The sequence below is a fragment of the Balaenoptera borealis genome (genome assembly GCF_965194805.1).
Source record: "Balaenoptera borealis genome assembly, chromosome: 4".
Classification (NCBI taxonomy): Eukaryota; Metazoa; Chordata; class Mammalia; order Artiodactyla; family Balaenopteridae; genus Balaenoptera; species Balaenoptera borealis.
In genome coordinates this window covers 60,383,399-60,406,254 of record NC_138861.1, presented here as the reverse complement: position 1 = coordinate 60,406,254, position 22,856 = coordinate 60,383,399, and the positions used below count along the sequence as shown (strand labels likewise).

Sequence of the window (22,856 nt, the reverse complement as noted above, 5' to 3'; positions counted from 1 at the left end):
GTTTGAGGTCTTGGCTTTCTAGAGTTCTGATTTATCCAGGATACCGAGTAATACTGTATGAAGCTTTGGATATGTTTTCCGTTCTGTCTCAAAAAGTCACATTTTGTTCTGAGATGGCTGATTAATAGATGACAGAGAGAAGATGAAAGTAAGCATGGCCAGGGTGTAAGATAGGCTCAAGGATGTATTGTACAACAGGGGGAATAGAGCCAATATTTTGTAATAACTGTAAATGGAAAGTAACTTTAAAAATTGTATAAAAATTTTAAAATTAATAAAAAAAGAAAGTAAGCAAGGCTAGTTTCAAAATACATGGTTTACTCCCTAACTCTTGGCTAAATGTGGTGCTGTGTTTTGCATTTCCTTCTTTAAACATTTCTTTCCAAATACAACCGTGTTAACTTATCTTGCTTCACTGTACTGTTAGACCATATGTGCCCATGATGATTCCATAATGGTCAGTGATGTTAGGAACCACACAGGGCCCGGCATGGAACGCTTGCTCAATAAATGTTTATTAATATATTTAGGCACTTTAAATAATGTTTTTCATTGTCTTAGTCCTAGGATGTCTTGTTTCAAAACATTCTCTGAAAGATTTTTCTAATGTTTATTTTAGCCTGCGAATCCTAAAAATAATAAAGCCGTAGAATGTGAGTCTTGTAAGCAGTGGTTATTTACTTTAAAGTGGATATATTTAATACCAGTAGAGTAAAAAATATATGATGATATATGATATCATATATATTTTCAATAATATATGATAGTATTTTCAATAATAATAATAACAACACAGATTCTACTTGGTGTTGAATGTTTTACCTTAACATGTTTGTACACATTTGCATTTACTAAATATCTAGATGGTAACCATTTCAGTATGAGAATCAGCCTTGCAAATAAACACAATAGAGAACTTAAGCTTTACCAGGCTACTAATTGTTATTTTACAATCAACAGAACTTTCTTTCATGTCTAATCCCTTAAATTTACACCCACACTATTCTTAAAGAAATATTAACATAAAATCAAATTTATTACTGCTTTGTTGTCATATATTATTCCATTTAACAGAATTATTAGGGAAAAAAGCCTTACTTATCTTTTTATTTTTTTAAACTATGGTATTTAACAATATGGCCAACAAAAGTCACTAGCTGATGATACGTGCTATTTTTAATGTACTATAGTAATAGCTAAACTTTATTAATAATTATTAATATTATGAGTTATATTAATAATAAGATTAATATTCCAGACAAAATAATTGTTCTGCATGCATTACAATTAAATAATTGTAAAGAATTAAATAATTCTTACAAGATAGCTATGATCTGGTTAAGAGCACGTCCTCTAAAGAGAGGGTAACTTAGTGCACCACTTGCCAGCTGTGTAAATTTGGGCAGGTTGCATAACCTCTCTGTGCCTAAGTTTCTTCATCTCTAAAATGGCATAATAATATTGCTTATCTCATAGAGTTGATGTGAAATTAACAGTTAATAAATTCAAAGTGCTGAAGATAATGAATGTCACACAATAACCCATATGTCAATGTTAGTTAGTATTTATTATTATTACCATTAACATTCCCAGTGTTACAGGGAAGAAAAACGAAGTTCAAAGAGATTAGGAAATTTGCCTCAGAATCAGATGACAGAAAGTAGGTGACAGAGTGGCAATTTGAAACTGTGCTCTTAACCACGTACCATATCACTTTGCTTGATTTTTCTTTCTCTAATTAAGAGATTACATTATATAGCACATAATGTTATTGACACGGAAAATAGGACTTGATACATAAATAGCATACTGCACATACTATGATGGTTATAGGAGAAGATATCAGTTCATCTATCCCAAACTGCACATGGACCTTGGGGAGCACTCATGTATCAAGCACATAGTTCACAATCTCTGCATTATTAGGTTTCCTTTTATTACCTCCTCACTATTATAGGTTTAATGCCTTAGATGCTTTGTCTACAAAATAAACACTTTTATTAAGTAATAGTTAACAAATAACATACATGAATAAACATGTAATAAATAAAGCAGTAAATGGTGACTGCAGTCATGGTGATCAGTTTTTCTCCAATAATTTAAAATAGCTCAGCATCTCATTCATTTCTCTACTGGTTTCCTACTGAAACCCAACAGGGCCACCTCTTGAGACATGACACAGTTTTTACACTATGCTAATACCTCCTGCATAATGCATATGTCTCTTACTTTTGTGTGCACATATTGAATTATTCTATTTAGATGCAGAGAAAGAATGAATGAATTGTCACTACTCCCTGGGTTCCTTTATACTGCAAATATTGAAATCTGCGGGGTAAGGTTGTACAAATCCAGTATGTTGCCCATCCATATGCCAAACCACCCCTCCTATCCATTCCCTCTGTGCTAACCCAATTTGGGATCTCAAGTTTCGGTTCCATAAACATGTATGACTTATACATGCTGTACCAGCCATTGCACGGATGCTGGATATTCAAAGACTATAAGTCACAGAGACTTGCCATTGAAGAGAGTACTGTCTGGTGGGAGGGGCAGACAGGCTGACAAATAATCACAACCACAAGTTCATAGAGAGGTATGCTCCAACTACACAAAGAAACAGACACATGAACACCTCAAAGCCTCATCCTCACCATTTTCAACATTTATCATCTTCACTAGTGTAGTACTTTATACTGAGTTCCTTCCAGGGAGCTAGAATAGTGATAGACAGTACTATCTCTCACCACACGGAGCTTTCCGTTTAGGAAGAGAAACCATTTTAAACACATTTAAATATATATGCATGTGTGTGTGTATGTCATATATTTGTGTTTGTATGAGCTGTGAGAAACAGGAGAAGCAGTGGGTGTTACAAGACAACAACAGGGAACACAAGTAGCTTTAGCTGTCGGGGAAGGCCTCTGTGGGGAGGTGATATTTAAGCTGACACCAGAAATACGAATAGAACTAGCCAGCTGAATAGACAGGTGGTGGGAGAGTAAGAGAAAGCACATTCCAGGCCCAGGAACTAAATTCCATATCCCTGCAGAAATCTGGCCCTGCTGAGCATTAAGAGGTCTGCTAGTTCCATGCAGTGGGCTCCTGAGGCCCTTCACCACTGTTAGTGTGAGAGGGAGCCTCTGGCTTTGAGACGAGGGTGTGCTTTGCCCTGATCAAGAGCCAAAGTCATTCTTTTTCAGGGAAGGGAAGATGGTCTATATTGATCTCCGGACCTTTTCTGTGCAGGATTCTGTTGCATCTTTTCCACACTCAACTCCCAGACGCTCTGTGTCCTCCTGAGAGCCTCACTGCTGCCGCCAGCGGTGCAGCCCATCTCACCCTGTCACTTGTACTGGCCAGGTGGCAGCAGGCACTGGGAGATACGGCCTGAAAACTCTCCTTGAGCTCTCTTCTTCCTGAGCAGAATGGAGAAACATCCAGGTAGCAATTTTTATAGAAAGTGTGCATCCAGATATTACCGTTATAATTTTTCTCAGAATAAGAGGATAGATGAGGCTAACTGAGCTTGCTTCCTAGAGTATATTGGATGATGGTTGGTCGAGCCAGGTGGATCCCACTCAAGAGACGGAGGAAACTTTCCACATTCACGTGAAATTTGGAACCAAGTCGTCACCTGGAGATCAAATTCAACTCTTTATAGCAGAAAACAATGACCAACGGCACATCTGGAAGAAACGCACCTGCCAAACTCAACTCAATGGTAATCAACAAGAAAGGCAGAAGTGGAGCTGTGAGAAGATGGCGGAAGAGTAAGACGCGGAGATCACCTTCCTTCCCACAGATATATTAGAAATACATCTACACGGGGAACTGCTCCTACAGAACACCCACTGAACGCTGGCAGACGACGTCAGACCACCCAAAAGGCAAGAAACTCCCCACGTACTTGGCCATGTGGATGAAAGGCTCTTGGTGCTCCAGCCAGGCATCAGGGCTGTGCCTCTGAGGTGGGAGAGCCAAGTTCAGGACACTGGTCCACAAGAGACCTCCCAGCTCCACGTAATAACAAATGGCGAAAATCTCTCAGAGATCTCCATCTCAACATCAAGACCCACCTTCACTCAACGACCAGCAAGCTACAGTGCTGGACACCCTATGCCAAACAACTAGCAAGACAGGAATACAGCCCCATCCATTAGCAGAGAGGCTGCCTAAAATCATAATAAGGCCACAGACACCCCAAAACACACCACCAGACGTGGACGTGCCCACCAGAAAGACAAGATCTAGCCTCATCCACCAGAACACAGGCACTAGTTCCCTCCACCAGGAAGCCTACACAACCCACTGAACCAACCTTAGCCACTGGGGACAGATACCAAAAACAACGGGAACTACGAACCTGCATCCTGTGAAAAGGAGACCCCAAACACAGTAAGATAAGCAAAATGAGAAGACAGAAAAACACACAGCAGATGAAGGAGCAGGGTCAAAACACACCAGACCTAACAAATGAAAAGGAAATAGGTAGTCTACCTGAAAAAGAATTCAGAAAAATGATAGTAAGGATGATCCAAAATCTTGGAAATAGAATAGACAAAATGCAAGAAACATTTAACAAGGACATAGAAGAACTAAAGAGGAACCAAGCAACGATGAAAAACACAATAAATGAAATTAAAAATACTCTAGATGGGATCAATAGCAGAATAACTGAGGCAGAAGAACGGATAAGTGACCTGGAAGATAAAATGGTGGAAATAACTACCGCAGAGCAGAATAAAGAAAAAAGAATGAAAAGAACTGAGGACAGTCTCAGAGACCTCTGGGACAACATTAAATGCACAAACATTCGAATTATAGGGGTCCCAGAAGAAGAAAAGAAAAAGAAAGGGACTGAGAAAATATTTGAAGAGATTATAGGTGAAAACTTCCCTAATATGGGAAAGGAAATAGTTAATCAAGTCCTGGAAGCACAGAGAGTTCCATACAGGATAAATCCAAGGAGAAACACGCCAAGACACATATTAATCAAACTATCAAAAATTAAATATAAAGAAAACATATTAAAAGCAGCAAGGGAAAAACAAAAAATAACACACAAGGGAATCCCCATAAGGTTAACAGCTGATCTTTCAGCAGAAACTCTGCAAGCCAGAAGGGAGAGGCAGGATGTACTTAAAGTGATGAAGGAGAAAAACCTACAACCAAGATTACTCTACCCAGCAAGGATCTCATTCAGATTTGATGAGGAAATTAAAACCTGTACAGACAAGCAAAAGCTGAGAGAGCTCAGCACCACCAAACCAGCTTTACAACAAATGCTAAAGGAACTTCTCTAGGCAAGAAACACAAGAGAAGGAAAACACCTATAATAACAAACCCAAAACATTTAAGAAAATGGGAATAGGAAAATACATATCGATAATTACCTTAAATGTAAATGGATTAAATGCTCCCACCAAAAGACACAGACTGGCTGAATGGATACAAAAACAAGACCCATATATATGCTGTCTACAAGAGACCCACTTCAGACCTCGAGACACATACAGACTGAAAGTGAGGGGATGGAAAAAGATATTCCATGCAAATGGAACTCAAAAGAAAGCTGGAGTAGCAATTCTCATATCAGACAAAATAGACTTTAAAATAAAGACTATTACAAGAGACAAAGAAGGACACTACATAATGATCAAGGGATCGATCCAAGAGGAAGGTATAACAATTGTAAATATTTATGCACCCAACATAGGAGCACCTCAATACATAAGGCAAATACTAACAGCCATAAAAGGGGAAATCGACAGCAACACAATCATAGTAGGGGACTTTAACAACCCACTTTCACCAATGGACAGATCATCCAAAATGAAAATAAATAAGGAAACACAAGCTTTAAATGATACATTAAACAAGATGGACTTAATTGATATTTATAGGACATTCCACCCAAAAACAACAGAATACACATTTTTCTCAAGTGCTCATGGAACATTCTCCAGGATAGATCATATCTTGGGTCACAAATCAAGCCTTGGTAAATTTAAGAAAATTGAAATCGTATCAAGTATCTTTTCCGACCACAATGCTATGAGACTAGATATCAATTACAGGAAAAGATCTGTAAAAAATACAAACACATGGAGGCTACACAATACACTACTTAATAACGAAGTGATCACTGAAGAAATCAAAGGGGAAATCAAAAAATACCTAGAAACAAATGACAATGGAGACATGATGACCCAAAACCTATGGGATGCAGCAAAAGCAGTGCTAAGAGGGAAGTTTATAGCAATACAAGCCTACCTCAAGAGACAGGAAACATCTCGAATAAACAACCTAACCTTGCACCTAAAGCAATTAGAGAAAGAAGAACAAAAAAACCCCAAAGCTAGCAGAAGGAATGAAATCATAAAGATCAGATCAGAAATAAATGAAAAAGAAATGAAGGAGACAATAGCGAAGATCAATAAAACTAAAAGCTGGTTCTTTGAGAAGATAAACAAAATTGATAAACCATTAGCCAGACTCATCAAGAGAAAAAGGGAGAAGACTCAAATCAATAGAATTAGAAATGAAAAAGGAGAAGTAACCACTGACACTGCAGAAATACAAACGATCATGAGAGACTACTACAAGCAACTCTATGCCAATAAAATGGACAACCTGGAAGAAATGGACAGATTCTTAGAAATGCACAACCTGCCGAGACTGAACCAGGAAGAAATAGAAAATATGAACAGACCAATCACAAGCACTGAAATTGAAACTGTTATTAAAAATCTTCCAACAAACAAAAGCCCAGGACCAGATGGCTTCACAGGCGAATTCTATCAAACATTTAGAGTAGAACTAACACCTATCCTTCTCAAACTCTTCCAAAATATTGCAGAGGGAGGAACACTCCCAAACTCATTCTACGAGGCCACCATCACCCTGATACCAAAACCAGGCAAAGATGTCACAAAGAAAGAAAACTACAGGCCAATATCACTGATGAACATAGATGCAAAAATCCTCAACAAAATACTAGCAAACAGAATCCAACAGCACATTAAAAGGATCATACACCATGATCAAGTGGGGTTTATCCCAGGAATGCAAGGATTCTTCAATATACACAAATCAATCAATGTGATACATCATATTAACAAACTGAAGGAGAAAAACCATATGATCATCTCAATAGATGCAGAGAAAGCTTTTGACAAAATTCAACACCCATTTATGATAAAAGCCCTGCAGAAAGTAGGCATAGAGGGAACTTTCCTCAACATAATAAAGGCCATATATGACAAACCCACAGCCAACATTGTCCTCAATGGTGAAAAACTGAAACCATTTCCACTAAGATCAGGTCAAGACAAGGTTGCCCACTCTCACCACTATTATTCAACATAGTTTTGGAAGTGTTAGCCACGTCAATCAGAGAAGAAAAAGAAATGAAAAGTATCCAAATCGGAAAAGAAGAAGTAAAGCTGTCACTGTTTGCAGATGACATGATACTATACATAGAGAATCCTAAAGATGCTACCAGAAAACTGCGAGAGCTAATCAATGAATTTGGTAAAGTAGCAGGATACAAAATTAATGCACAGAAATCCCTTGCATTTCTAAACACTAATGACGAAAAATCTGAAAGTGAAATTAAGAAAACACTCCCGTTTACCATTGCAACAAAAAGAATAAAATATCTAGGAATAAACCTACCTAAGGAGACAAAAGACCTGTATGCAGAAAATTATAAGACACTGATGAAAGAAATTAAAGATGATACAAATAGATGGAGAGATATACCATGTTCTTGGATTGGAAGAATTAACATTGTGAAAATGACTCTACTACCCAAAGCAGTCTACAGATCCAATGCAATCCCTATCAAACTACCACTGGCATTTTCCACAGAACTAGAACAAAAAATTTCACAATTTGTATGGAAACACAAAAGACCTCGAATAGCCAAAGCAATATTGAGAATGAAAAATGGAGCTGCAGGAATCAGGCTCCCTGACTTCAGACTATATTACAAAGCTACAGTAATCAAGACAGTTTGGTACTGGCACAAAAACAGAAATATAGATCAATGGAACAGGATAGAAAGCCCAGAGATAAACCCACGCACATATGGTCACCTTATCTTTGATAAAGGAGGCAAGCATATACAGTGGAGAAGAGACAGCCTCTTCCGTAAGTGGTGCTGGGAAAATTGGACAGACACATGTAAAAGTATGAAATTAGAACACTCCCTGACACCATACACAAAAATAAACTCAAAATGGATTAAAGACCTAAGTGTAAGGCCAGACACTATCAAACTCTTAGAGGAAAACATAGGCAGAACACTCTATGACATACATCACAGCAAGATCCTTTTTGACCCAATTCCTAGAGAAATGGAAATAAAAACACAAATAAACAAATGAGACCTAATGAAACTTAAAAACTTTTGCACAACAAAGGAAACCATAAACAAGATCAAAAGACAACCCTCAGAATGGGAGAAAATATTTGCAAATAGAGCAACTGACAAAGGATTAATCTCCAAGATTTACAAGCAGCTCATGCAGCTCAATAACAAAAAAACAAACAACCCAATCCAAAAATGGGCGGAAGACCTAAATAGACATTTCTCCAAAGAAGATATACAGATTGCCAACAGACACATGAAAGAATGCTCAACATCATTAATCATTAGAGAAATGCAAATCAAAACTACAATGAGATATCATGTCACACCGGTCAGAATGGCCATCACCACAAAATCTAGAAACAATAAATGCTGGAGAGGGTGTGGAGAAAAGGGAACCCTCTTGCACTGTTGGTGGGAATGTAAATTGATACAGCCACTATGGAGAACAGTATGGAGGTTCCTTAAAAAACTAAAAATGGAACTACCATATGACCCAGCAATCCCACTACTGGGCATATACCCTGAGAAAACCATAATTCAAAAAGAGTCATGTACCGAAATGTTCATTGCAGCTCTATTTACAATAGCCAGGACATGGAAGCAACCTAAGTGTCCATCATTGGATGAATGGATAAAGAAGAGGTGGCACATATATACAATGGAATATTACTCAGCCATAAAAAGAAATGAAATGGAGATATTTGTAGTGAGGTGGATGGAGTTAGAGTCTGTCATACAGAGTGAAGTAAGTCAGAAAGAGAAAAGCAAATACAGTATGCTAACACATATATATGGAATCTAAGGGAAAATAAATGTCATGAAGAACCTAGTGGCAAGACGGGAATAAAGACACAGACCTACTAGAGAATGGATTTGAGGATATGGGGAGCGGGAGGGGTAAGATGTGACAGGGTGAGAGAGTGACATAGACATATATACACTACCAAATGTAAAATAGATAGCTAGTGGGCAGCAGCCGCATAGCACAGGGAGATCAGCTCAGTGCTTTGTGACCACCTAGAGGGGTGGAATGGGGAGGGTGGGAGGGAGGGAGATGCAAGAGGGAAGAGATATGGGAACATATGTATATGTATAACTGATTCACTTTGTTATAAAGCAGAAACTAACACACCATTGTAAAGCAATTATACTCCGATAAAGATGTTTAAAAAAAAAAAAAAAAGAAAGGCAGAAGTGAAGGAGCAGTTCTTGATGAGCCAGTTGAGAGTTGAGAAGGAAACACACTTTCCTGCTGTACCAACTGCAACACGGCGACTACAGAGAACTCTACTGTTGCACATAACCAAGAAAACATACACTTTTATAAGGCTCAAGCCCCATTTCTGACTGCACAAATGTGCGTGTATTATATGAATCCAGGGGGGCGGTTGGATCCTGCTACCAGCTCCCAGCAAGACTGCTGATGCCTGGCTTTTTTTCCTTTTGCCCTAATCTTGGCTGCCCAGTGCCCAACTCTGCAGAAGTGTCTCAGCTTCCGCACCGCAGTTCTCCATCCTCAACCCCAGGCTTCCGACGAAGTTGACCCACCGCGGGTATAAAACGGCCTGAGATTCTCGGGAACCACCGGTCTGCGGAGCGCCGGCCCGGGCTGCCCCTGCGCTCTCGGATCCTGCTGGCATCTCTGCGACATGAGCCTGACAGCGGGTGCCCGCGCCCCCGGCCCGCGGCCCAGCCCCGGGCTGCTGCTGCTGCTGCTGCTAGCCGTCGCTCTCGCCCAAGGTGAGAGCTGAATGAAGCAGGGCCTGGGGGAGGTCGGGGGGCGGCGGGGAGAGAGCGCGGGAGCCCCCGGGGCTGGGGCCGAGTCTGTGCCCGTCTCGGTTCCCAGCTGTGACTGACCGAGCGCGGCTAAGAGTGCAGGCGCTGTGCCAGGTGCTGCCCGGTGCGCTCTACCACCTGGACAATAATACGCTTTCTGAGGGATGTCTGGTTTGTGGATGAGGAAGTGAAGGTCAGACGCCACGCCACGAGAAGATCCCTAAGGTACCTCTGGCTATTCACAGAGTCGTCACTCCCCACTGTCGCCGCCCCACCCGCAGTAGACTCTGAAGGTGGAGCTGGAGACCTGGGCTGCGTGTGTGTGAAGACCACCTCTGTGGTCCTTCCCCGGCGCATCTCCAGCCTGGAGGTGATCGGGGCTGGACTCCACTGCCCCAGCCCCCAACTGATGTGAGTCCTTGCACCCGCTTCTTTCGTGCCCACCCTCTTCTCCTCTCCCCTTCCCTACCGCCCCTCTCCACCCGCCTCCCGCCAGCCTAATCCCAAATTCAAACCCAAGGACTGAAAGGCGCGCCTCTTCTTTCCCTGGCAGAGCTACGCTGAAGGACGGGAGGAAAATTTGCCTGGACCCGCAGAATCCTCTGTATAAGAAAATAATCAGGAAACTTTTGAAGACTTAGCTCTTAAATCTGTACTTTTGAAGAGTCGGCTGCCTAAATCTGTACTTTTGCTATATAAAGTGTTTCTTCTTTTTTTTTTTCGTTTTCAATCTAACTGTGGAAAAATCATCTGATGATTTTATTATCCTTGAAATTCTACATAAACAAAATACATCAAGTTGTGGTATAGTCAATATTTATTAATAGAGGAAAGAAATAATGTTGACATATCACAATTTCATATAAAGAAAAATCTCCAGAATTTTAAGCAAAAATATATTTTGAAAGAAGGTTTGGTTCAATAAAGACTGGTTTTACTTGGTGTTGTATGTTGGCTGATATATATTTGCATATTTCCATGATTATATTACTTAATAACTACTTATTTACATAATAATGTCATGATTAGCTTTGCCAATAAATATTAATTGCACTTAAGTTTTCTGGGCTGCTTTTTAAAAAAAAATTAATAAAGCAGACTCTGCTTTTATCCCCTTAAGATTTATACTTTATCCCAGTATAGAAAATTAATAAAAATGAAACTAGAATTCTCTACTACTTAGTGGAAATATACTGATACTTTCCAGAGCATTACATTAAAATATTGTACTCTTTATTGATCCTTTGATAATGCTGACATTTAACAAAAATGAAATGGTAAAAACAGTTCCTGTACTCATGTTACTGCCTGTAATAAATCCCACATTTGGCAAACTTACAGAATTGGTTCTTATTACATTCCATTTATATACCATGAGTTTTGCTCTAAGCATCAAAATGTGTTTAATAGACTTTTTCCTCGGTATTCTCAGGTTCAGTAAAACCTTATTTGCAGTTTACCACTGTTCCATGAATCTCTTAACATTGGAGATATTGAGATTGTGTGTTAAACAGCTGTGGAAATTAGGAGAGATACAGGTTGTATTTTCATTTATGCTTTAAGAAGACACTACTATACTTTGGGAAGAAACGATGGTATTGAAAATTGGATGTGTTAGTTACTTTGCTTCTGTAACAAAGTACCACAAACTCAATTGCTTTAACAACACAAATTTATTATCTCACAGTTCTAGACATCACAAGTCCAAAACGGGGTTTACAGGCTAATGTCAAGATGTCCTCAGAGCTGCATTCCTTCTGGAGGTTCTAGGGGAGAATCTATGTCCTGTCTTTCTCAGCTTCTAGAGGTCAGCTGCATTCGTCAGCTCCTGGTCCCTTCCTCTATCTTCAAACTACATCACTCCAACCTTTACTTTTGTTGTCACCTCTGACCCTTCTTCTTATACCCTGCCTGCCTCTTAAAAGGGACCTGTGATTATGCTGTGCCCACTTGGATAATTCCACTATACCCACTCGGATAATCTAAAATAATCTTCCCGTCTCAAGATCCTTTCACATCTGTGAAATCTTTTTTGCCATATAAGGTAACATTTTCACAAGGTTCTAGAGGTTAGGATATGGAAATCTTTATTCAGCCTTCCATAGTGGGCAAGAAGGCAGAATCTAGTTGAGGCAGGAGAAAGCTACAGACCTTTACCCATGAGCCAAAGTCATTTCAACCTAAGGTGGCAATGTTTGTGTACAGGGAGGATTAGACTGCTAAGAGAAAATGGAGAATGTCCATTTCAGCCTCCTTGGGGTGGGAGAAAGGGAGGAAGCTTTGAGATAACAAACTACTTAAATAGATGCTATTTATAGAGGCTTATGAAGTGCCAGAGTATCATCTAAATTTTCACAACCACTTTGCACGTCAAGTAATATTATTCCCATTGTAGAGTTGCGGTAACAGTCTCAAAAAGGTTAAGGCGTCTCCCAAGACCAGTTTGCTAGAGGCTGAGCAGATCAGTCTGACTTTCAACTCCCCGCTCTTGCTTTCATGCTGTGCTGCCTTTCACACAAGCTAGTGGCATGTTAGCTAGTTTTTCAGAGAGGAACTGACCAAAAAACCAGTTCTTAGAGGTGGTGTATGAATTTGCCAGGGGCAAAGGGAAGAATGAAACTGCCACAAGATGACAAAGTAGAAAGACACAAGATCATTAAGTCCTCAAGATATTTATCATTCTGCAGAACTAGAATGTCTATGGGGATGGATCTCCCAACTAGTTTTCACCCATTTGGTGTTTTTCACTTTCGATCCACCTTGCGCACCTTCACCCAAATTATCTTCAAGGTCCAAAGATTTTAGCATGGCACACAAGGATGTGCTATACTCGCTTCCCCTCTGTGCCTTAGTTTCTTCATCCGTGAAATGTGGATGAGTGTCTACTTCATAGATTATTGTGTAGACTAAGTAGATGATGTATGTGAAACACTTGGCATAGTTCCTCAAACAAAGTCTGTGCTTAAAAATTAGCAATGATTAATTGTTACTATTGCTTTCTTTTCTTTTTTATTTTTTGTTTTCAATATTGTTCTTAACACACAATTCCAGTCAGTTTGGAGTGTTGAGTAAGGCATTTAACACAGTGATTCTTGGTGATAAGTGGCAAAAAAAAAAAAAAAAGTTGCAATAGCAATAAAAGTTTCTCAAACCAAATGAACTTCGGGAAAGAATACATTGAAATTGGCTGTGAGTGGCACAATACTTTTTTGCCTATTTTCCTTTTACTGCCTGCATCAAACAACACACTTAGTTGGATTCAATAACTCCTAGGTATGACTCAAAGGGCCAAAGGACCAAAACAAATTGTGCAAAGTCAACCAATGCTGGTGCCTTGTAAATTCTCCCTTCAGAATTACCTTGGCTAACCATCTGGAGAATGCTTTCAAGTGGTCGCTTTTATCAGCAATGGCACTGGGAGAGGACTCTCCTACCAGGAAAAGTCTAAATTAGAGAACAATTTACTGTAGCTGCCTGCTGTTCAAACATTCATGGAGTGATAAAGATTGAATGTACTTGAACTTGAACTATTTTTTCTTTCTTTTTCTTTTTCTTTCTTTTTTTTTTTTTTTTTTGGCTGGAAGTAGTCAGCAGAAAATGTCCCCAACCAAGTGCTTACTGCACAGTCACAGGCCCTATCAACAAACAAAACCACCAAAGGGTTTTTTGCTCTGGGACATTCTTCAGCATTTTTCTAATTTTTGCTTTTTTTTTTCCCCCCCTTTTAAGGTCTTTGTGGTAAAAACAGTTTCCTCTTCAATGCATAGAGTATTGAGGTCTTAGTTGTTTATAAAGATATATTCATATTTTTTTCTCATTATAAAAACAATGAATACATGCTCACTAGAGATAACTTAGAAATACAAAGGAAATAGGGAGGAAACTTAAAAAAAAACTGTAATTTCACTACTCAAAATGTTCTTTTCATTTTTTAAAATATTAGTCATTTGATGTAGTTATGAGATGAACTGCTGATTTTCAATAAAATACCATTGTACACAATCATAAAAGAAACAGTAATTACTTCATTGCCTTGAAACTAGTTAGGGAGTATTCTTGTTCCAATTTTGGTTAATAAAATAAGTTTTTACTTGGCCAGAGAAATAATATCAAACCCATGTGACCTGGCATCTATTTATAGATCTATAGGTACTGTGTATGTATGTATTCACTGTGTGTGTATGTATGCATGTATAGACACACAGGCCTAAAACAAGTTTAAAATACAATACTTATACTTGCTTTGTAAAGTGTTGTGTTTCGATATTTTACTTTCTATACTTGTTACAGAACTTAGGTTCGGCTTCTTGCTGCTCAAAAGCCAATATTTGAGAGGCAAGTGTTGGTTGGAAAAGGAAAGGTTGCTTTATTCAGGAGGGTTGCAACCTGGTGAGAAGGTGGACCTCATGTCCCAAAACCAACTCTGAAGATTCTGCTTGACCATGAAAGGTTTTAAAGGGAGAAAGAATCATTTGGTGAAGGGGGTCAAAGTCTTCATTATCTTTCACTGTGTGCAGACTTTCTTTTGATTGGTTAGTGGTGAGGTAGCAGGGCGGTGCTCCAGGAATCTTGTGCTCAGTCTGAAGTTACCATCCTCCACCTAGGTGAGGGCCTTCGTTCCTGCAGAAGAACTCAAAGGAATTTTGTTACGTATATTCCTTGAGGAGGAACCAGAGCCCTGACCCATGACCGGACTATTGTTTCTTGACTACTCCTCCTTTGTTTCTGCATCCCCTCCCTTTCCTGATAAACAGCTCTTTGAATCTGTCCTTTGGAGCTCAGGAAAGGTCTAGGAGGCTGAATGAAGCCTATTTCCTACCAACAAGAATTGAGGGCATGGATGGGACTTCCCTGGTGGTCTAGTGGTAAAGAATCCACCTTCCAATGCAGGGGATGTGGGTTTGATTCCTAGTCAGGGAACTAAGATCCCACATGCCGCAGGGCAACTAAGCCCACGTGCCACCACTACTGACCTGCACCGCTCAACGAGAGAGCATGAGTGCCGCAAACCATAAAGCTCATGCACCCTGGAACCCGCGTGCCACAACTAGAGAGAGGAAACCCACAAGCCACAACTAGAGAGAAGCCCGCGCACCTCAACAAAAGATCCCGCATGCCACAACTAAGACCCGATTCAGCCAAAAGATAAAAAATAAATAAATATTAAAAAAAAAAAAAAGAATCGAAGGCATGGAAAGGATTTGTACCTGGGACCCCCCCCCCCCCACAGGGTGCTGCTCTGTTTCATACTAGCCTATCCTATTTATCCACTTAAAAATAAATGTTGGCCACAAGCCTATAATAAAGTGATTTCATAACCCAGTGATGGATCATAACTTGTAGTTTAAAAACATTGTCTAGCTCTTTGATTAAAGAGTCAAGTTTTAACATTTCATGTTGGAGTCCACACTCTAATTAGTGCTTCTCAAGATGCTTGGCTAGTTAGTAGGGGCAGAAAGCTCAGGAACAGCAGGACAGTTAAATCTCCTTACCTCAGTCTCCAGGCCTGACTCAGGGATGGAGTCTTTGGGAATGCCATAAGGAGCAGCTTTTGAGGGGAAGATGTAACACCAAGTAGAACATTATCTGTATTGTTGAAATTCTATGTCCTTTACAGCTGGGTGCCCCTACTTAAATTCACTGCCCATTCTGCTTCAGCTATGTGCACCTTAATTTGGGGTCTAATGCAAACTGGACTGGGGGCCAAAAGTACATTGATTTCTAGGACACCTTGGGAAAGAAGCAAAGACATTCGATGAATTTAATAGTGGTTTTATAATTATTTCTTCTTCCTCTATGGTTCTTCCTTATCCCTGTAGTTGCTGGCTTTAGCCCAACAAGCTTCTGAATAAGATAGTCTGGGTTACATCTTTTGACTCTGTGTGACCCCGAGTTTCCTCAGTTTTCTCATCTGCCAAACAAGGGCAGTAATGCTCACCCCACAGGACTCTGGAAAGGAGTAAATCTCACTTATAATAGGACCCAGCATGGGCCTGACTCAAACTTCGAACCTAGTAAGGAAAAGTTACTTTTCTTTGCAGTTTTACCCCCAGAGCACATATCACTTCCAAAGAGCAGTGGCCACAATCCTTGAGCTAACAAGCAACCCATTAAGAAAGTGGCCAACAATCTATAACTTCCCCCGAACAGAACCACAACTCAACATGTGAGCGCAGATAACTAGTTAAGAAAAAAAGTTTAACGTGATAGACACAAGCTGTATTTTCCCTTCATGGTTAACAACTAAAAGAAAATCAAATAACAAAACCACAATGTTTATCAACCAGCATATCTATAAAATGATAAAATCCACAGGACATATGGTGATTGGAAGCCTGGCTTAACTGTGTATCTAAAACAAGGAAAAGAAATAAACTTTGGGTATAACCTTGTCAAATATTTATTTCTTTGCTTAGGCAAACACAACATGTGGATTATGCTATTAGTAGCCTGTGTTGTGGTGTGGGTTAGTAAAACTTGAAAGTAGGGCAGTCAGTGAGCAGTGTTGGAACAATCAGCTCTTATTTATGAGCTGTGTTGGAGAAAGAGTCTTCTTTTTGTGGTAATTCTAGGGATGATGATAGGATCTCCTGGAAAAAAAGGAGTAAAGCAACTTATACACGCCTCCATTAGAATAACAATTAGACTGCACTCTGATTATTTGTTTATCTGTTTTCCTTCTTTAGATCAGGGAATAAGGGTCATGCTTATTAACTTCTCTTCATTCCCGCCTCCATAAAAATGCCTGACGGAGTAGGCGTTAAATAAATGTTTGTCAGATATTAACTACATGAAACAATAACGCAGCTGGTATTAAGATGTAATACTGCAGCTGGGTGCTGGATAAGGCACCTTGCAAACAGAAAATTGGTTGAACATTAAAGAGTCTCTTCCCAACTTTGTTAAGCTCAGAGATTTCACCAAACTATCCATAGACATTGTAACACACTCATGCATTTGCCCAATAAATGATTTATATGATTTTTTTTTGTTGTTAGAGTCACATTTGTAACTGTTAGGGAATCTGTTTAGAGTTACCCTCATCTGTCCATCTACACCCTTCAATCACACACAGATGCTATAATATGTGCTCATTAAACATTTGATTGTAGATATTAACATTCAGTGCATAATATACACATATGTAAAATACACACAACAAAGCCATACTTTCTCTACCTCCACCATAATTTCCACCATACCTAATTGGTGGGAATTTCTTTAATGTTGTCAACCACTTCGAAAATGTCAGTCAATGAACTAGCTCAGTCATACACTAGCAGAGCCCCTCCTTTGAAATAAGTATCATTCAGAATCCTCTGCCTCCAAGATTATCTGAGTGTATGGACAGAGCCCAGGAGGTAAAAATAAAAACAAAAATAGTTCTGACTAAAAAACTGGGAAATAATGAACATTGGAAAATACTGTGGACATTATGCTCAATATCAAGTTTTCATGATGATTCATAATTTTCCTAGTTGAAATCTGTATCTTTTTGCTATGCATGCTATTTTCTTTTGCGGTTTATACATTCATCTCTCGACTTCCTAAATTTTGTTTCCATAATACCATAATGTCATAATGATGTTTTCATCTCCAAAACAAATTCCTTAAAAACCAATAGTGGCCTGAAATCATGTATTCACGTATTATTTCAACAAACATTTGTTGAATCCTTAGTATGAGTATGAACCCGACTCACATTGAAGATGGGGATGGAAAGAGAAATAAGATATGATAGCTTCTTTGCAGAGTACATAATCCAGCATGGGAGCACGTAAACCACAATGTGATCTGTATCCAAGGGCCAGGGTAAACACTTAGATGAGTTATGAGATTTCTAATGGAGGTGACATTTGAAATGGCTCCTGAGTGACAAGGGAACCTCTGGAGTCTGAGCCATGCCTAGCCTCCTGCTCTCTATACATCCGTGCCTTGTTGTTAAACCCCAGGTTAAAAAAAAAAAAATGAACTGCTTATTTTTGTTCTCAGGTCATACTGCACTGCTTTCAGCATCCATGCCTTTGCTCACTTGGTCCTCTTTGTCGGGAATAGGTACCCTACCCACTCTCCTTAGGTAGTACCCTCCTCTAGCAAGTTTTCTCTGACAGCTCCCACCCTTCCAAGAAAGGGAGTCAGATGCCCACCCTCCTCTGAGTGCCTATAAAGCTTGGTACATTGCTGAGTATCATGGACCTCCAGACAACTTCATATCTTTCCATTATACTTCCATAGGCTGTGTTTGGTAGTGGCAGGGTCTGGTTTTTTTTTTTCCTCTTTGTAAACTAATTTAGAACCTAATTTAGTTCCTAGCTTATGAGTGATAGATAAATGTTGAAGAGATAAATGAATACACAGATTAAGTAGAATAAATAGAGTTACTTGTGTTGGAAAGTTATCTGTAGCAGGTAACTTTGTGAAAGATGTGTGAAAGATGTGAAAGATGGATGGTATTAAGCCAGACTATTTCACTGGCAAGAGAAATAAATCTAATTTAAATTTAAAGAAAAAGATTTATTTGGGGGAAATTATCCCTATGTATGGGACTGGGTAACTGGGAAGAGTAAAATAGGAAAAGAGGGTGTGGCAGGGGTTCAATCCTGTTAGGTATCCTTTGAGAAGTCATGTAGAATATCTGCCTAAAACATGAAACAGGGGGGAATACTTATTGCCTGCTGTTCCCTATTTGGCAAGCGACTTTACACTGCAGTGACAAGGAGACTTTGGTGCAGAAAGCAGAGCTGAGGTGAGGCGGTGTAAGTTCACATGTGCTTGGCTGATGGCTGCAGCAACGACAGCGGGCCTACAAGATGTGAGCATCCTGGATTTTACTAATTGTCAATTCCAAAAGATTCATACCGATTGCAGGGAAAATGGAGTTTCACGACCAAAGCTTCCATTTTAAAGCTTATTCCATTTCATTAACCGTCATTGCTTGTGTGGGTTTCAAGATTGTGCACAAAAAACTGGTCTTCAACTTTTGCAAAAGTAATTGGCTTAAAGAAGCACTTGTTCAAACAGGAACATGAATTTGTTATTTGTACTAGACTAAACATTCCTTTGTGTATAAATATTTCTGCACTGTGGTTGATGAGGATCTCATGAATTCAAATGGCATATGAAGGAGAAAAAATAACAATGAAAAAAGAAATCTTTCCTTTTTGACTTTATTTCCAAAACCAAATGATTTTGATTGCCATCTTCAGAAGTCAAATTCTACATGATCTACAGATGTTGGCTACCCCTTGACATGCTTCATTTTTTTTTTTCTTGGTAGCTCCAGTAGATAAACTGGTGAATACTTTCATTTACGTCAGTTTGGGGTTGCGTCTGGAGACGATTACAGCAAACACTTTCTGTTTTTCATCAGTTACAAGAAATAGATGAGAGATTTGCTCAGCATGATTAACGCTGAAGACAAACTATTTAAGCCTATGAAACATGATGATGTGTCCAAAATGGGGCAGCAGATATTTTGGATTTTCATATTTAAACAAATATGAACTCAACAAAAACTTAATTCCCTTTCTAGGAAGCTACCAGGTAAAGCAGGCATGTCCACTGATTTCACTGTAGTGGTATTCTACTTGATTTAGAAAGAGAAGTTTTTTAAAAACTTCTGTGTACCCTTCACTCAGTTTCCCCTATGGTACTATTTTACATTACATGGTACATTGGCCAAAGCTAAGAAACCAATATCGGCACATTACTACTAATGAAACTCCAGACTTTATTTGAATTTCACCAGTTTTCCCACTTACTATCCTCTTTCTGTTCCAGGATTCAACCCAGGTACCACACTGCACTTAGTTGTCTTGTCTCTGTACTTTCCTCTGGACTGTGACAGTTTCTTAGTCTTTCCCCGGTTTCATGATCTTGACGTTTTCAGAGAATGCTGGTCAGCTATTTAATAGTCCCCAATTTAGGTTTGAAAAATGTTTTTCTTCTAGTTGAACTGGGGTTATGAACTTTTGGAAAGAATACCTAAGAGGTGAAGTGACCTTCTCATCACATCATATCAAGGGTACATGATATCAACCTGACATCACATTGATGATATTAACCTTCATCATCATCATTTGGATAAGGGAATGTTTGCCAGATTTCTCTATGGTAAAGTTACTATTTATTCAGAATTGGACACTTTAAGAAAATATAACAGGCTATATCAATGCCACAGGAGAGAGTTATGCTGTTAGTGAAACCAAACTATGGAGGTATATGACCATTGTCTGTGTTTGCATTTTAAAATAAAAAAAATTTGAAACATTCAGCTAGTGGAATTATAAACAGATTTTTAAAAATCACTCCTCTCTGGAAATTTTTAACCGTATATCATAGAGCATTTTTATCATAGCACAATGGTTAAAAGCCATTCTGTCTGGGTTAGAGTTCCAAGGTTCAATACCTTAGGGAAGTTCCTTAACCTCTCTGCACCTCAGTTTCCTTATTTGTAACCTTAAAGTACCACAAAGATAATAATAAATACTATCACAGAGATGTTTGGAAGATTGAATGAGTCAATATAACTCATTGTATAACTCTTAGAAGAGAGCCTGGAATTTAGCACAAAATGATTGTGCTGCATCCCAGAGTGGGTACAGAGGTTTAGTAACTTGCCAGTGGTATGTGGCAACTAAATAAAGGAAGCAGCCTTTTTCGTATTTACTCAGAGCCCTGTGTGCTCTTCTAATTGGTCAGCTACCATATTTGTTGAAGAAAAAAGCAAATTTTCAGTGACTTGTTAAAGTTTGTTCCATAGACAAAAGTTAAGAGAGATTAGAGGAAAAAATAATCTCTTCATGCCTTTCTAACTTTTATAAACTTTAGAAACTGAATCTGCATTATTTATGATTAGAAAACAAAACAACGTATCTTAGAACTTTTGAAGACTAACTTTTGTATATCTGGGCCAGTTTCCCATGAAATCCAAAAAAACAATTTATAACAAGGGGAGAGATCACACAAACTGTCAATTATTCCTGAGCTTGTCACCATATTTTATAGCCTTTAGATTATTTTTCATTTCCTACTGCTTAATACAAATGTTAATATCCCTTTAATTTCCCCGGTGTTTCTCACAGGATCATCCTGAAAAACACTAGAGTATTTTTAAAGACAGTCGTTCATTTTAAAAACCTTTTCCAATAAATAAGGTGGGGAGTCTTTAACTCAAACTCTTTTCTAACAGCTGAGGTGATTGCAAGTAAGACTACAAAATAAATCAATGATAGGTCTCAAAAGTAAAAACAACAACAACAAAAAACCCAAAACCCAACGTAAGTGCATCTCCTAGTAGAGTGTAGCTGTGCCTTCCTTTCAGAAAGCCTGATGCAGAAATTTTTTAAATATAAAGAGAAAAATTGGGGAGTGAACATTTCCATTAACTTTTTTTGTTTGTTTGTTTGTTTGTTTCTTGGATATAGAAGGATTCACAACAGAGTTTCTGCTTAAGCGCTGTTGGAAAAAGCTATTTCTATTTTATTCATTTAATAAACATTTATAAGGCATTTAATCCTTGCCGGCTCTCACACACGTTGACTCATTTCTCATAACCACCCTGGGGTAGGCAAAGAAACATTTAACAATGTGCAGGTAATAGGTGACAACTAAATGCAAGCGGCTTCGCTGCAGGCCGGGTGTCTGGCTTCGGGATCCAAGTTCTCACTCACTGAGCTGAGCTGCCCAGAGCCCGGGCCCTAGACACCCATCCCCGGGCCAGAGGCCATTTCTTTCTCCTCTTCCCACTCTCATCATACTCCACGTCTCCAAGAAGTCTGAATCCAATCCTCTAGATTTAATGTTGAGTCAATGCAAGAGCTCTAAAACTTCTGATGAAAAAATAGTAAAGACATCAGGTGAAGAGACTGAAATTCCTGGTCAGAAAAGAGAGGCATGTCACTGTGTCAAGAAAAAGGAAGACCAACACTGAAGGTCCTCCGTCAGTGAATGGAACGGTGTTTTATGTGTGATTCGACGTTTCATGTTTCATCCGCGCACATCCAGAGTAAGCGTGCTATGCGGCAGGTACCCACTCCCTGGTGTCCATGTGCTATTTTGTCCAAGGACAGAACCAGAAGAGGTGACCCCGACTAGCCCGCCCGCAGCTTCAGCGTGACCACCAGTTCCATATTCTTAGATCAACTCAATCCTCCATACGTGGAAAAGGAGATCTGCAGGGAATTTTGGAATTCCAACATTGCTGAGAGAAGGAATTTGAGCAGGACACAAAAAACTAGGTTGTGTTACAGCCCTCAGCTTTCACTGAAATTAACCCCGGATTCAACTTTTGACACTGATCCCAGTTCCCACCAAATGGAAAACATAACCAAGATATTCTAAGTGTGATTTGAGAATATATAACATGAGGAATAAGCTGAACATTCTTCTCTGGATTCCGAGATGTCGGCTGTATTTTTGATAGAGAGCATTCAGTCCACAGGTATGAAATAAGCAAAATCGAAATTTAGAGAGACAGAATATATAGAATTAGAGGATAGACAGCTAAGCAAAATCTACCCGCTTACTCCTCTTTAATTCTCCCAGGTCTGATAACTAAAGAAACAGAAGTCTCCCTAAAACTGTCTCTCCACCCCTGTGAGGGTCTCCCGAATCCGCCCCCAGCGCACTTTCCCCGCTCTCCGCCCGGAGACCAGGGGATGGCGAGGCGCCCACGGCCGCCCTCGCAGGCGGTAGCCCC

At 39.3% G+C, this 22,856-nt stretch overlaps 2 protein-coding genes across 2 annotated transcripts in view; one reads left to right on the top strand and one right to left on the bottom strand.

Annotated features, from left to right (window-relative positions):
- Nucleotides 1-1,548: 1,548 nt before the first annotated feature.
- The window catches only part of LOC309627935 (uncharacterized protein), a 144,745-nt gene continuing 123,437 nt past the window's right edge, over nucleotides 1,549-22,856 (bottom strand). The window contains exon 14 of the transcript XR_014244040.1: nucleotides 1,549-3,419. The gene's annotated coding sequence lies outside the window, so the exon portion shown is untranslated. The remainder of the gene's footprint in view (nucleotides 3,420-22,856) is intronic.
- Nucleotides 3,662-22,772, top strand: LOC309627936 (platelet factor 4-like). Its single transcript, XM_082390339.1, has 5 exons — nucleotides 3,662-3,740; nucleotides 9,569-9,737; nucleotides 9,847-10,120; nucleotides 10,402-10,567; nucleotides 10,710-22,772. The coding sequence occupies exons 3-5, from the start codon at nucleotides 10,030-10,032 to the stop codon at nucleotides 10,795-10,797; spliced, it is 345 nt and encodes a 114-aa protein (XP_082246465.1). The 5' UTR covers nucleotides 3,662-3,740; nucleotides 9,569-9,737; nucleotides 9,847-10,029; the 3' UTR covers nucleotides 10,798-22,772.